General features: G+C 44.4%; 3 protein-coding genes across 8 annotated transcripts; 1 reads left to right on the plus strand and 2 right to left on the minus strand.

Annotated features, from left to right (window-relative positions):
• Positions 1-53: 53 nt before the first annotated feature.
• On the minus strand, positions 54-7,975 carry gro (TLE family member transcriptional corepressor groucho). 5 transcript variants are annotated; one of them, XM_015182188.2, is made up of 14 exons: positions 7,833-7,975; positions 5,946-6,483; positions 5,670-5,764; positions 5,134-5,197; positions 4,848-5,030; positions 4,526-4,558; positions 3,951-4,145; positions 3,784-3,885; positions 3,281-3,337; positions 2,968-3,138; positions 2,624-2,898; positions 911-1,584; positions 649-848; positions 54-579 (listed from the first exon to the last, which is right to left on the minus strand). In XM_015182188.2, the coding sequence occupies exons 2-14, from the start codon at positions 5,979-5,981 to the stop codon at positions 472-474; spliced, it is 2,193 nt and encodes a 730-aa protein (XP_015037674.1). In that variant the 5' UTR covers positions 5,982-6,483; positions 7,833-7,975; the 3' UTR covers positions 54-471. The 5 variants fall into 5 exon arrangements, with proteins under 5 accessions (XP_015037674.1, XP_015037676.1, XP_015037677.1 ...); XM_015182190.2 differs by lacking the exon at positions 7,833-7,975 and adding an exon at positions 7,644-7,757; XM_015182191.2 differs by lacking the exon at positions 7,833-7,975 and adding an exon at positions 7,269-7,597.
• Positions 7,976-9,452: 1,477 nt separating this feature from the next.
• Positions 9,453-11,460, plus strand: LOC6897508 (actin-binding protein IPP-like). Of its 2 annotated transcripts, none has more exons than XM_015182192.2 (4): positions 9,453-10,157; positions 10,225-10,661; positions 10,722-11,137; positions 11,192-11,460. In XM_015182192.2, exons 1-2 carry the CDS (start codon positions 9,567-9,569, stop codon positions 10,651-10,653), a joined length of 1,020 nt encoding a protein of 339 aa, XP_015037678.2. In that variant the 5' UTR covers positions 9,453-9,566; the 3' UTR covers positions 10,654-10,661; positions 10,722-11,137; positions 11,192-11,460. The 2 variants fall into 2 exon arrangements, with proteins under 2 accessions (XP_015037678.2, XP_002137657.2); XM_002137621.3 differs by having other exon boundaries at positions 11,215-11,460.
• Positions 11,461-12,054: 594 nt separating this feature from the next.
• E(spl)m8-HLH (Enhancer of split m8, helix-loop-helix) lies at positions 12,055-12,893 on the minus strand. Its single transcript, XM_001359134.5, has one exon. The coding sequence runs from the start codon at positions 12,775-12,777 to the stop codon at positions 12,217-12,219; it is 561 nt and encodes a 186-aa protein (XP_001359171.2). The 5' UTR covers positions 12,778-12,893; the 3' UTR covers positions 12,055-12,216.
• Between the last annotated feature and the right edge of the window lie 1,555 nt (positions 12,894-14,448).

Here is a 14,448-nt window from a genome sequence, read left to right on the forward strand (position 1 = left end):
TTGCTCGCTCATCAATTTATTTGCTCTTGTTTTCTTCTTTGTTTTACTTGCAATTTGTGTGTGTTGTTGGTTTTTATTGGACTTAGGCTTAGGCTTAGTAGCTACAAGTACGCTTAAATTTTTATTTTTTTCCGTTCGTTTTTGTTTTTGTTTTGTTTTGTTTTGTATATATATTATAGAATTCTCTTTTTCTCATTTCTGCTGCTTCATTTCTCGTGCTGCCTTTATTCTTCTTTTGTTGTTTTGGATGTTGTTGTGTTTTCTGCTGCGGATGCTTGATGCTGATGCATTTTGTTTTACGTTTTCTTTTTCTATTTGCATGAGTTCGAACATTTTGTGTCTGTGTGTTGTGTGTGTGTGTGTTTTTTTTTTGTAATGTAATAAAAACTATACGCGCTTATTACAAAATGAAAAAACTGATTGGTGTGGTGTGGTGTGGTGTTGTGTGGTGGTGGAGTAGGTTCGGATCTTCTAATAAATAACTTCGTAGACAGTAGCCTTCTTATCGCCCGAGCCCGTCACAATATATTTGTCGTCAGTTGATATGTCGCAGCTAAGTACGGATGATGTTTCCTTCGACTGTAATAAATCAAATCAAATAAATTAGCAAAAATATATTATACAAATCCCCCACCATTTTCTACTCACCTGGAATATGCTGGCACCGTATGGTGTTCGCCATGCGTTAAGCAGGTTGTCTTTGCCGGTTGAAACGAACCATTTGCCGCAGGCGGCAAATCGCAGTGACAGAACACAGCTCTCGTGCAGATGCAGTTGATACTTGTCCGGTTTCGATGCATGCAATACTTCCACGTGTGAGTTCTCCATGCCCACAGCCAGCCAGTCACCTGTAGACCAAACGGAACAAGAGTTTAAGCCAAGTATATCTTAGAGATAAATCCCAACCCACCTGTGGGACAGTAGCCAAGCGAGAATATTTGAGAACTGAAATCGTGCTGCTGCAGTTGGCGGCCCTCGCGCAGGTCCCACGAGCGCACCGTGTTGTCGAGACCGCCCGTCCATAATCGCGAGCCATCCGGACTGATGTCAATGCACGAGGCACCATCGGTGTGTCCCTGGAACTGGCGCACCAGTATCTCGTTGTGCAGATCCCACACGGCAATGTTGCCGTCGCTGCAGCACGAGAAGCACACCTTCGAGTCGGGGCTGATGGCCAGCGCATAGCAGGCGGGCGCCGCTGAGGTTAGTTCGGCCTTGATCCTGGGCGTTGGGCTGGCCAGGTCCCATATCGACAGATTCGATGCCTCGCCGCCCACAATCAGCGTCCGGCCATCGGGCAGTAGCTTCACCGAGCGTATATAATTGTCTCGCTGCAGGCAATCCAACTGACTGACGGGGTTCTTGTTGCCCGGCTGTGAGATGTCCCAGACCTTGACGCACCCCTTCCCGCCCGTGTAAACGTATTTTGTAGGATTTGAAATTGTCACGGCGCAGACGACTTCGCCGTGCGATAACGTATTGATCTGACGGGCGTGCCGAGGTATACCAACGCCTACCAGCGCATCCGGCGGGAATGGCACCGGCTGTAGGCTACCCTCACCGTTCATATGGAAAGAGTATGCACTGTCACAAAAAAAGGAAGAGATAAAATCAGGTCAATAATTGGCATAAATTACAAGATACTTAAACGTTTAAATTTCAATTTAAATACTGTACAGACAGCCCCCAAATATATCCGAAAACAACAGAAAGTTACGGAAACCCAGGAAAGTGGTTTGGGATATATTTTCTTGTCGAACCAATGGCACCAACATTCTATATCGTAGCCTTTGAATAATATGCAATAATGCAGAGCTATTGATGAACATTATCTTGGAAACAGATAGACAGAGGAACATGGAAATGGGTTAGGTTACGTTGACCCGAAGGGTCCTCTAGGGTCCAGTTATCCGGTTGGATGTTTAAGACCTTCGAGAGTATGTTTATGAGGTTTCAAAGCTCTTAAGAATCGGTTTTTTGGCAAAGGCAAGTAGCTTCCTGGGCGACCTGTTGGCGGCCTCTACCAGTGCATGTGGCCCTGGGCTCACAGCATGTTTTGCAAGTGCTGCTTGCTTTTGAGGTGCAAAAATATCTAATAAACCTGTTGTTCATTCTTTTGAATGTTATAGCAATCACTACATGTGTTTTTTCTAGGAAGATTTAACCAATAACTTCAATTAAATTATGACCGAGATATACAACAATCAGTTTCGGTATCGTATCCGTAATCGAATAATAGTTGTATTCAGATCTACTATGGGCTCATTCTTTCTCCGAGTTATACACCTTTATCCATTTCGATATAGACCTAGAGCCTTCTTATTGAAACAATGCTAAGCATCAGGTCCTATGGGACCTTATCTCTATGAGAATTTAGTTACAAAGAATCTTCGTCTGCAAGCTTATATTCTACAGATTGGTAGTCACCAATGCAATAACTTTTTTCCGTTGTGTGTGTAGAAAACAAGGCTGTGCCAATCACTAGTTTAAATTCCTAACCGCATTACAAGGTTCCATTCTACCGATGTACCCCTCCTCTAACCAAGTCCGTCTTTGAATCAGTCAGTTATCAGCTAGTTTCCTGCAAACTCCCCCACTATTTTTTGGGGGTAGGGCAACTTACGGCTTTCCACCCGTCAGGGCTGAGGGATGTGGAATGCCATTTGTTCGCACATGCGAATGCGGATCGTACGGCATTGGTGGCTGTCGTCCATAGGCTGGATCCGATGGTGGACGCTGGTAGGGATCTTGTGGTCTCTGATACGGTGCCCCCGGATATCCGGCTGGCGGTGGTCCCTGCGGCATCATTTGTTTAGGATTAACGCCACCCGGCGCTGGTGCGGCAGCGTTTGGTGTCGGTGTTCGTGCCTTGGCGCCCGGTGTGCCCGGCTTTTCCATCTAAATACACATAAATGATACATTTTGTTATAGTTTCCGGGCTAGATCATTAGATATCTCAGATCTCACATCTTTTGTCTTGAGGCTGGGTGTGGAACGTGACGAGCTGGAGCCAGAGCGCGAGGGCGGACGTTCCTGTTTGATGCCACTACTGCTGGGCTTCTCCAGACGTTCGCCGTTCAGGCTTTCACGATCGCGTACCTCCACATGCTCGCCATTGGGACGTGGAGAGTGGGATTCCTGGAAGGCATACGCAAAAAAAGTAGAGCATTAATCATGGAAAATATTTCATGAGCGAAGGGGGCGTGTTTTCTTTTTGGGTGTTTCTGGGGAGGGGGGGATTGTGGTTGCATTGAATCTCTGGGGCCGACACTCAACTCACCATTTCATTTGCAACATCTACGACTAAATCTTGATCGCTTTTCTCGCCTTCATCGTCCTGTAAATAATTTTGAAAAAAACACAAAAACAATATAAAATAAAAGTCGTACAAAATAACAACAATTCCAGCACCACAAAAAGAACAACAATAACAGCAGCAATCAAGTATATGTACATATAATAATTAAGCAAAAAACATTATTCTCTCGTTCCTTTTTTTTGTTTTAGAAGTTATTGTTTTTCTTTTTTCTGGCTGCGCGTCTCTTATAAATTAGCAATATTTTTATAGGTGTTAGCAATGACTACAACAACAACAACAACAGCAACTACAAATGATAGGATAGACTACAGGTTTTTTGTTTTTTGTTTTTTTTTTTTGGTGAGTTGAGAGACAGCAGCAGCATCAGCAGCAGCTTTGTGCTGGTTTATGGTTTATGGATGGCAACACGGATACGATGAATGATGGTTCTTTTGTAGATGGAAAAGATTGAAGCTGATACTCACTTGCAGTTGTTTCTCATCTTTCCGACGCTTCGAGTCATTCTCAATGTCCAGCGGCGAGCGTGTACGATACTTCTCACGATCCGCTGGCGAAACTGAATTGCGCTGCAATCAAAAAATTCGAAAGAACTTGATATGTTTGCCTTTGCGGTCGATATTTATTTACTTACCAAACGCTCTTCGGCGCCTGCTGGTCCCTCCAGCCCTGTGGGCTTTATGTCCGGCCTATGATGGTCTGGCGGCGCCTTGGGCAAACCCTGTGGCCCGTGCGGCAGTCCCATGGTGGCACCCAAGGCACCAAACGGATTCAATGCACCCATCGGCTGTGGCGGTCCGCCTGGCACCTGCTGTGCGTGTATTTGCTGCTGCAGATTGGGATTAAGGCAGAGTTTTAATTAGAATTTGGATAGAGCTAGAGGTTTGTGTCGTGCAACAGTAAAGCATTTGTGTGTGTGTGTGAGTTTCTGTGTGAACAACAACATCAATAAGAACAGCAACAACAACAACAACAACAATTTGAAGGCATTTTTGTAAGCATTATTTAAAGTAGAGAAGAAAAAAAAAACAAATAAAATATGAATAAAAGTCACAGAACGGTGGCGGCAGTGGCGGGGGGTTGGTTTTCTTTTAGCTATGTGTGTGGCAGTGGCAGTGGCAAGTGGCAGAGAGTCGAATGCGGGCGGCAGACAAACAAACAAACAAACAGAAAGTAAAACGAAACTCTTGGCAGCAAAAGAAAACTTACTAAAAGTTGTTGTATTCCATGTTGCTGCTGATGCTATGCAACGCGGCGGTTTTTTTGTTTTGTTTTTGTTTTTGTGGGGATTGGATTGGATTGTTGTTGGGTCAGCGCGAAATCATACGTTAAACAAAATTAAGGATGGAAGAAAAACAAAATCAAATGGAGAGCGCCAAAGAAGATTCAAATATCCCCAGCTACAGGCCATAAATCTCCCTTGGGATTAGCTTGAGATCCCCAGCTAAGTACATATGTATGTATGGTATGTTCCTTCTCTTTGTTGCTGCTGCTGCTGCTGCTCGGACCCCATTCGTACCCCAATACTTACCCCAATGATCAGATTGAGCTCCTGCATGGTGACCTGCTTCGCACGCTCCACCGCCTGCAGCACTTGTTGCTGATGATCGGCCTGTAGGAATGGAAGTAGCTGATTGATCAGTGTATTGAGGCGCTTGGCGATCTCCGTTTGTTTGTGCATCTCCACATTAAGGCCATAGGACATCTCATAATACTGTTTAACAGATGATATGATTGAAGGAGAGGTAAACGGGGGTAAAGACAAGTCGTTATTATTAGCTAAACGCTGCGATTTATGTGTGAGAAGTGGGACTTACCATAACATAATGGCGCTGCATCTCCGTCTTCTCGTTCGCCAGCTTCTCGCACTCCAATTTGATGCTGGAATTCGCAGAAAAAATAATCAACGGGTAAATTAGTTTAGGCGACGGAAGCGGCCGCTCGCTTGCTAGGCCCTGCCGCCGTTGCCTGCCAAAGGAAGCGGCAGCAAGCGGCGGCGGTGGTGGCAGCGGCGGCGCAGGTTAATCCTATGACAGCAGCGCATATGGCGCGCCAAAACCGGTTTTCTTTGCTTTTTTTGCAAAACGCAGACGCAGCAGCATCCACAGCCGCACTAACACAGAGACAGTCGGCAGGCAGCATACAAGTGTGCCACAGCATTTGTACAATGGAGGCTCCAAGAGAGTGGTTCTTGCCGTCGAAGGGTAGTCCTCTTCCGCAGGCATGGCATCCCCGCTGTACTGGCTGGGCACACCAGACACACGCAAGCCAGCTCCATCTCTTGCATGGATCGCACACGCATATCCTAATTCCATTGAAGAAGACGAGATCTCCCAAGGATACTACTACTTGCCTGTGGTATTGTGCCTGCAGAAAATTGAACTCCTCCTTGATGCGTTCCAATGTATCGGCAATGGTAAATTTGATTGGGCCCTGAGGTGGTGGTCCCTGAGGTGTGCCAAGTGCGGGGGGATAAACAGTCGGCGAGCGAGAGGGAGTGAGAAAAAGGAAGAAACACAATTAGCAATCGGTGGGGGGGAGGGGAGGAGAGGCCCGAGAGAGTGTGGACAACAATGTGGCTCGGGTCTCGGCTCTGCGGGGCTGTGTGGAGTGGATTGGTGGTACTTACCCCGGCCGCGGGGTGACGCACCGGTTGGGGATACATGTTGTTATTTATGGTTGTGGAGCAGCAATGATTGTGTGCCGGCTAAAACACTCCCAATAATGGTAAGATGAATAATTCCGGATTTCGACAGCGACAGCGTTGAACGTGCTATGGGAGCCAGCGCAAATAGTTCTTCTTGTTTCCCGGATGAGAGAGAAAGGGATGAGGAGTAGGTAGGAGTGAGTAGTCCTCGTCGTCTTCGTCTTCGCCCTCGTCCCCGGCACAGCGTTTCCTTCCGTCCTTCCGGTTAGCGGCGAGGCGAGCCCGAACGTGGAGCGTGAGGCAGGCAGGCAGCGTAGCAAATTTCTTTTGCAAGCGTTTTTATTGCTCTTGTTGTTATATTACTTTTCTTTTTTTTTTTTGTATTTTTGATCTTTTTTTTCTCTCCCGTTTTTTCTTTTTTATTTTTCGTTCGGCTCCCAGCAGAAACGTTTCCGTACCACCCGGAACTTAATGGAACAACTCCATCGTTTCCATGCTATTCTTCATTTTTTTTGGTATCCTGGGAATGGAATTTTACAACAATTTTTTAGTTATGGTTTTTTATATTTGCACCATTTTTTTCGATACGTTCGCACACACGCACGCACACACAGAAGGCACACCACACACAAACAGGCACACACTCTCGCATAGCAATGGCCGAGCCAGCGAGACACACGCACACCAGCGCACAGCGAGAGACGACTTTTATGACGGGGGTACGAGTGTGAGTGTTTACCGCCGAAAAATCAAGCGCACAGTTGCATGTGGCCTGGGCAAAAACGAAATTGTTACGCAAAATCACAGTTTGACTTTGGCGGGGATCTGCTGGGATATTCCAGGCCACTTTGTTGGGCAATTTTATTATTATCCACCGCAATTGTTTCACTTTTTGTATTAAAACAGCAGCTCCGCACAAACAATATATGAACATATACAGACAGACTGCAATTAAACAGGGTTGCCATGCTGGCCAAATCACAGAATGGGCTAGTTTGCACTGTTAGCGTTGGCTTTTATTTGGTTATGGAACATGTGGATTAGCTTAAGCCATTGATTGGCAGGTACATTCAAGAAGACCAATCTGCAATCGAGGTAAAATATACCAAAAACCAATTGTACGGAGGACCAGGCGGCAACACTACCTCCTGCGAGAAGATACGGGCACGTAGAAACCAGCGAGTGGCCAAATCACACACACACGCACACACATATACTGACACGAGAACAGGGCAAAAGAAAAATTATACCGTCCTATACAAAAAATAAACAAAAGCAATTAAAAAAACGAGATAATGGTAGTACCGATTTTATGCGTTGGACTTGCAAGTTTTACTGGACGCCTAATGCTAGCGAGGACACTGAAAACACTCTTGTACTCTCCGAATTGTTTAATGCAACTCCAATCACTTTTTTGTGTGTTTTCCCCGGACAAAATTGCTTGCTTGCTTCAGCCGACCGACCGACCGCGAAGTGTCTGACAGGCCAAGGAGTCGTGTATGTGTTGTGCAGCTTTGGCGGCGGCGCTCTCTCGCTCTCTCACACACACACACACACACACACACACACTCTCTCTCCGTCTGTCCGGCACAGAGTTCTACACGCGCACTCGCTGGCCGCGGCTTGTAAATGGCGTTCTCGTCTTTATGATTTTGCAACAAATTTGCATGGAGTTTTAACCTTTATTTCACTGGTTTTAGTTGCCGCTTCTGCAATTTATATTAGCAACAATTTGGAAGCCTCTGCACTGCTTCTTACTGATATTATTTCCTATTTTTATTATCCGCGACACTAGCGTAGGACTTATAGCGCCAGGTAAACTTAGTTTTTGTGTGGATTTTTTGAACGAAAAAACAAGGAAAAACCAACCCACGCATTGTTGTTATATTCGGATCTTAGCAACTCTTGATTTTATTTGTCATTTTGGCCAGTTCTTTTAAATTAATAATATGAAATTTATTTCTCGCCAACACTGTCGTTATCGAGAGAAGTAACGAATTCAAGTTCTTATAACATATTCATCGTTTTTGATATTCCATCGAATATTACTAGCTATATAGAACATTTAGCCATGCCCATATAATTTTATACGATTAATGAATCAATTTTCTACAAGATTGGTTAGTTTTTATTTGTTGCTTTTATTGTATTTTGACTAAAACAAGGTTTAAACAAAATAGCTCAACAAAAAATCAGTTGCAATGTTGCTGGTAGTTAAAGACATGATGCGTGTATAGGTCTTTGTGCACCCTATTTTGTTAATTTTATATGTAGATCAAACGTAATTTATTAAGACCTTTTATCAAATTGATATGTTTTCGACTTATTCATGTGTATTATTAGTATCTTGTATATATTTATGTCGATCCTGATACCTATTGAGCCTTGGAAGACAAACGTATTCAAAATTCTATAACATCCATTTCCCCCAGGGTATGTGTGCATGGAATTAGCAACATTTGTGCATGGAATGGGACTCATTGTTGCTAAAGCGAACTGGGGCGAACTGCGGCGAATTCAAATTTTCTCATATTCTTTGTTCCGTTGAATAATACTCTTTATATAGAACATTTAGCCATGCCCACTCAATTTTGTACGATTGATGAATCAATTCTATACATGATTGGCCTATTCGAAATACTTGCATTTATTGGATTTTTATATAAAATTGAAAATGAAATTAATAAATGACAAAAATACCATTTAGCACTAAAAAACACCACATGGGAGCGCGGCGAAAACCAGTTTCTACTGTCAAAACAGCACCGAAATACAAAATATACCGAGTAGTGCGCGCCACAAAAGAAATTGTTTAAAAGTAAATGAGCGATAAGGATTTAAATGCAATCTATTGGAGTAAATGATACGAGTAAGATTTGAGAGCGAAAATTAAAAAACCTGCGTTTGGAAGTTTCTATACCATTTGCTATTAAATACACCCTTGAAATTTAAATTTAATAGATGAAATTGATGAAATGGTATATACCGAAATATACCGTATTTTTTTCGAAATAAACCGATAAAAAAACTAACTTAGCCAAAGTAACTCCCCAGGAGAACAACATAAGTTGAGCCGCGGAAAAAATACTGCTCCTTATAGATCCTTCCTCTCTCTTTCCTATGAACAAAAGCTCCGCGCTAAAATTCTTCAAGTGTCATAAATTTCTACAGTGGGTTAATAGTTCAGCGTCGGTATCAGGTATGAAATATTTACTATCGATAGTCGATATCTCCCATACTGCAGCGCATTTAACTCGGTTTTTCGAAAGTTGCGCATTTTTAACGTATCGAGAAAAGAGATTTGGGCGGGTTGTTTGAATTCCTCACATGAGGCAATTAAAATCACTGTAGTGAATTAAAAATGCAGTATGTACAATAATTGCGTCACAAAATGGCATCTTTATATGAATACATATATGTACATACAAACATACGTACTCTGATTCGTGCTACTCAGACAATCAAAGTAGTCTGGTCTTTTAACTTCTATAACATACATAGAAAGTAAAGCGTTAAACATTTGCAGTCAGCACAAATAATATACAAAGTATAGAATTATAATTTATAGCATAATATTTATGCAAAAACAGTTTTACGTAAGCTATGGATAGCAAATCAAAGGTAACCAATGATGGTCCGGAAGGCTCAGACGTACCGTGCAGCCAGAAATGTAAGAGCTTGCTGGTAGAAAAACTTGGTAAAAATCTACTAGGCGATAATGTACAAATAATTATCGGGGAAACGATTCTTCGTTGCAATCAAACGGTGCTGGTTGCCTATTGCGAATATTTCGCGAAGACTCTCATGATAGGCGATTCAGTTAGGCTGTCAATGTCGATGGCACCCAGCACGTTCGAGTTGGCCTACACTTGGATGATTAACAAGGATCCCCTGTGCCCAAGCGATGAAATAGTCCCCTTGCTGGTCGCCGGGCTGACCCTGGGCAGCTCTCGACTTTCAAAAGGCATCCTAGAAGCCTTTAACGATCTGCATAGCTTCTCGGCGAAGGAAGCCTACTGCTGCTACCGCGAGGCCCTGGAGACAAACGTTGCTGGCCTGGCCCAACTTTTGCTGCCGCGTGTTTGCCGATCTTTTCTGGTTCTAGTAGCCTCTTCGGTGTTCCGGAAACTCGATGCGAAGCATGTGTACGAGTTGTTAAGCTCCAATCATCTGGCCGTGCAATCCGAGATCGAGGTACTTCCATTTCCATTTCACTAATCCTATTCGTATTCGGTCTCCTAATTGTATACCGCTGTTCCAGGTTTTCTATGCAGCCATCATTTGGCTCTACGATGACTACCCGAATCGGAAGAAACACATCAAGTATTTGCTCAGAGCGATTAGGTTCAATCTGTTGCCGTGTTACCTAGTGCTCCACTGGGGGGAGAATCTGGAAGAGCTTAACTATGAGCTGGCACAAGAGGTGCGTGTTTGCCTAACAAAGACCATGCTATTCCAAATCGAAGTTTACGCGGGGGCCGATCGCGATTTGCCCCTGCCACGCATTTGGATAACAGATCCCATATGTCCGTACCACAAGGACGTGGAACTCGATCAATACATTCGCATAAGTCTGAAAGATTTCCTCTGTTACCTCAAATTACTTCAGACTTCGGAATCAACATTTCTAAGCCGCATACAGATATTACCGCATAAGAAGTCGCCTGTGAAGAAAATACTTTTCAATTAGCCCTCGAAGTAATGGAATCATTTAATATGTAATACTCCTTACGAACCTGTAATTTTCCCACCACTTAGAAAGTAACCACCAGATCATGTACTGCACCCGTTTTTGGAATTTTGAAATTACTGCGCTGGAAGCATGCCCGATCCTAGGAAACGTCACACCTCCCAAAATGAATCAACTCTCAATTACCTGGAATGCCTGCTAGTAACCAACCTCATCTTTTTATCTCATCGGACGTTATTTTCTTGTTATTTTCATCAGTGGAACACTTTATCTCCTGGACTAAATCTCCGAAATCAGTCATGCTCAGGTGTGTTCTCGGAGGTCATGCTGTCCCAGTTGGTCCCGAACACATTCCAGAAACTTATACACAGTCCTACCCAGCCACTAATCCGCAGCCCTAGATGGGCCGATATGTGCAACTACTTTCTATCAGATATACTGTAACACAGGTGTCCACATCGGAATCAAGGATCCAGCTGCGACGGTAAGATGCTCCTGCATTTCAAAGCTATCCTTGTATCAATTGATGAACCTATAGTTTGTTCGTATTGGCACTTATAGATACCCGTCGTCAGCGATGCCTATAGCCACAAGCTCACACAAACTTCAAAACAGAACGACAAGCGTCCTATCAAGACATCATAGTCCTGCATGAGAGGGCGAATGTTTTCTTTTTAATATGCTTTAAAAAAATGTTAAGCATATGTGAAACCTTAAGATAATACATTTACCTAAACACAAGTGATGTAATGACAATTTAACAAATAATATTTTGGAAAGTATAGAATTATAATTTATAGCATAATATTTATGCAAGCCCATTCATTAATGTGGAGATCTGAATGATTTGGATTTGGATGATCTGCATTGTTGTATTGCTTATTGCCTTTTCATATGTGAGAGAGGAAAATTCAAAATTCACTCTTTCAAACAATTACACTGTCGACAAAATGAAAATGAAAATGTGGCTTGCAAAAGATAATAATTAGGTTGTGGGGAATTATACCAACAAAATATTTTTTAAACGTAATTCAAATTCTGATGATCAAATGAATGTTTTGATCAACTAAGTACAACTTTTGGTGATGAAGCACTATGGATTGCCTTTGTGAAAAACTGGTAAAACGTATTCAGTAGTATTCGTCATTCGCTGTAGAGCGAATCTCCTGAGGGTCTTCCGAAAACGGATAATGGATGCTGTGAGGGATGTGACATATCATGAGATAGAGGCATCTTTGGGCATTAAAGGGACCAAGATTTGGTAATAGGATTTCTGATTTGACCAATTTTCTTTCTATGGGTGTGAAGAAATGTTCCAATTGGTCAAATAAAAAGCTCAAAAGTACTAAATGCCACAAAACCCAAAACCCAAAACCCAAAAAAATAATATGTTTTGATTTGTTTTTCTTTTTCAATTATTTTTATATTTGTTTCAATTGTTTGCTAATTGTTTTGTATTTGTTTGTTTTGCTATTTTGTTGCCATCACAGTTCGGTTATCACAGATGCGTTTCCATTCTCTCTCTCTCTTTGTCTCTTCCTTCCATCCGGCTCGCCTGCCACTTTACCAGGGGCGCCACAATTTCTCGGACTCCTCTGGCATGGGCGACGGGGCTGGACTCTCGCAATCGCTGTGATAACCAGATGAGGCGGGGCTGAGGGGTGCTGCACTGGATGATGAGGAGCAGTCCATTTCGCTCTCACTCTCGACCACCATTGTTGCCTGGGCCTCGTGGAACTGCTGCAGGTTCTTGTAGATGCGTCCCAGATGCGTCATCACCGATTTGCCGAGATCAACGCTCATGCCAGGTGTGGAGGCCATGACACGTGACACCTCATTGACGGCATTCATGTAGCCATTACGGAAGCTATCCAGAGGCAGGGCGGACTGGGCGGGCGTTGCTGTAGAGGCGGATGTTTTGTTTGACTTCTGCTGGCGCATGAAGATCACAGCTGATTCGAGCATTTCCGCCTTGTCCATGCGCAGGATGCCGTCGTCGCCGCGCAGCTCGGCGACAAGTGTTTTCAGGGTGTCCAGGCACTTGTTGATGCGGGCCCGACGCTGGCGTTCCAGCAGTGGCTTCTTCACCTTCTGGTAGATCTGTGTCTTGGTGGTGTATTCCATTTTTACGAGTGTTTGTAGTGTCGTAAACGTGTAGTAAACGAAGTGGTTCTCGTTTTCTCTTGCGATGTTGCCTTGTAGATGGCTGAATCGTGAATGATGTTGTTCCCCCGACAGCGATGCGCTTTTATACCCTGGTGCCGGTGCCGGTGCCGGTGCCCACGAAGAGAATCCACCCTCGGCACGCATGAGCGCCTGGTCTCGCTCGCACACACGCAGGATCATCGGGCCCCTGCACCGCTCTGCACTGCTCTGGCGCACAGGCGGCAGCGGTGGCGGTGGCGGAGTTGGAACAGCTGCAACATGCTCCGAGGACAATCGCACACACAATCCTTGTGGCTCGTGGCGTGGGAACCGAGCTGAAAGTAAGTTTCTCACACAATTTTTTCTCGTTTGTTTTCCCTTTTGGCCACATGCTTCGCTTCTCTCGTTTTTTTTTTTTTTTTAAGGATCAGGGCACATTTTTGCAGCTGTCGCTGTTTTTGGCTTGCTCTTGTTGTTGTTGCTGCTGCTCCTGCTGCCCCTGCCCCTGCCCCTGACTCTCCGTTCGCATTGCTCTTTAGGCCGGTGTTATTATCCTTAATGCATACTTCAGTGCCTCATCCTGTCGGTTGTCGGTTGTCGGCTGCTGTGTCGCTCGGCGATCTCGGATCCGAGAGTCGGAGTCTGAAGTCGCAGCTGAGGCTGGAGTTGGGGGCATCTCTGGCTGTGCGTGGGCCGCTCTCTCATTGTTATCCTGCCATGGCATCTCCGCTCTGTTCTGCTTATTGTTTCATCAATGCATGCAGATGATGATGGCATAATGCCCTGGCTACGATCTCCGCTTTCCGTTCCCACACTGCCCGACAGCCCGACAGCCCGACAGCCCGACAGCCCGACCGCTGCTCGCCCGATGAGTGTTTATTGGACACAATTAGGGATGTGGCAGATTGGCTGCATGTCGGGTCGTGCTGGTCGCTGGGCGAGTGTTGGGAGTTTCAGCAGGGAGGGGGCCAAACGGGCGCTGGAAGTGTGCCTGCCGCCTGAGGTGAGACTTCGAGCTGAGGTGAGGCATGCGCTGCCATATGTACCTCCCCTTCCGATCCCGACCCTCAACCCCCCTAATTGGTATGTAATAAGTGGATTTAATGATCGATAGATGTGGCACGGGGATGTGTGAGGTACGTAAAGGAGCGGCAAGGAGGTTGTTGATCTTTGACAGCATTCGACTTTAATAGTTGAAAGAGCGAGAGGGTGGTGGGAGGTCATTTGGGTTAAATTGTATGTGGTAGAGACACATATGCTAGAGCGATATTTGGTGGTATTTGTTACATGACCTTGAGGGGGAGTGAACAATTTTTATGTTGGTGAATCTTTGTATCGTCCGGTAGCGAATAACAAGAGGGATACTTGTGGGTTGAGGCCGACAATACAATGAAGTTTGGTACTTAGACGACCACACCATATATTCGTTTTAGCACGAGTCAGGGGAGTGTATAACTCCCCGACACTTGAATAAGACACACTAAAAATACGAATAAAACCGCTAATATTTACAGTACAATAAAAATCAATATTCGTTAAAAGAGAGTAAGGAAAACAATTAAATTGGACTAACTCGAATTTCCGTTCTTCAAATGGGCGACACTCACAATGAAAATTATTTTTTATTGGCTGTGGTCGCAAGTGGACATC

This window comes from Drosophila pseudoobscura, chromosome 2, assembly GCF_009870125.1.
Source record: "Drosophila pseudoobscura strain MV-25-SWS-2005 chromosome 2, UCI_Dpse_MV25, whole genome shotgun sequence".
Taxonomy (NCBI): Eukaryota; Metazoa; Arthropoda; class Insecta; order Diptera; family Drosophilidae; genus Drosophila; species Drosophila pseudoobscura.

Coding starts and splice junctions, on each gene's coding strand:
- LOC6897508 (XM_015182192.2), top strand. CDS start 9,567: ATGGATAGCAAATCAAAGGTAACCAATGATGGTCCGGAAGGCTCAGAC. Junction 10,158..10,224: donor CCGTGCAATCCGAGATCGAG/GTACTTCCATTT, acceptor CCGCTGTTCCAG/GTTTTCTATGCAGCCATCAT.
- gro (XM_015182188.2), bottom strand. CDS start 5,981: ATGTATCCCCAACCGGTGCGTCACCCCGCGGCCGGG. Junction 5,765..5,945: donor TGCGTCACCCCGCGGCCGGG/GTAAGTACCACC, acceptor GGCACACCTCAG/GGACCACCACCTCAGGGCCC. Junction 2,899..2,967: donor CCAGCCTCAAGACAAAAGAT/GTGAGATCTGAG, acceptor ATGTGTATTTAG/ATGGAAAAGCCGGGCACACC.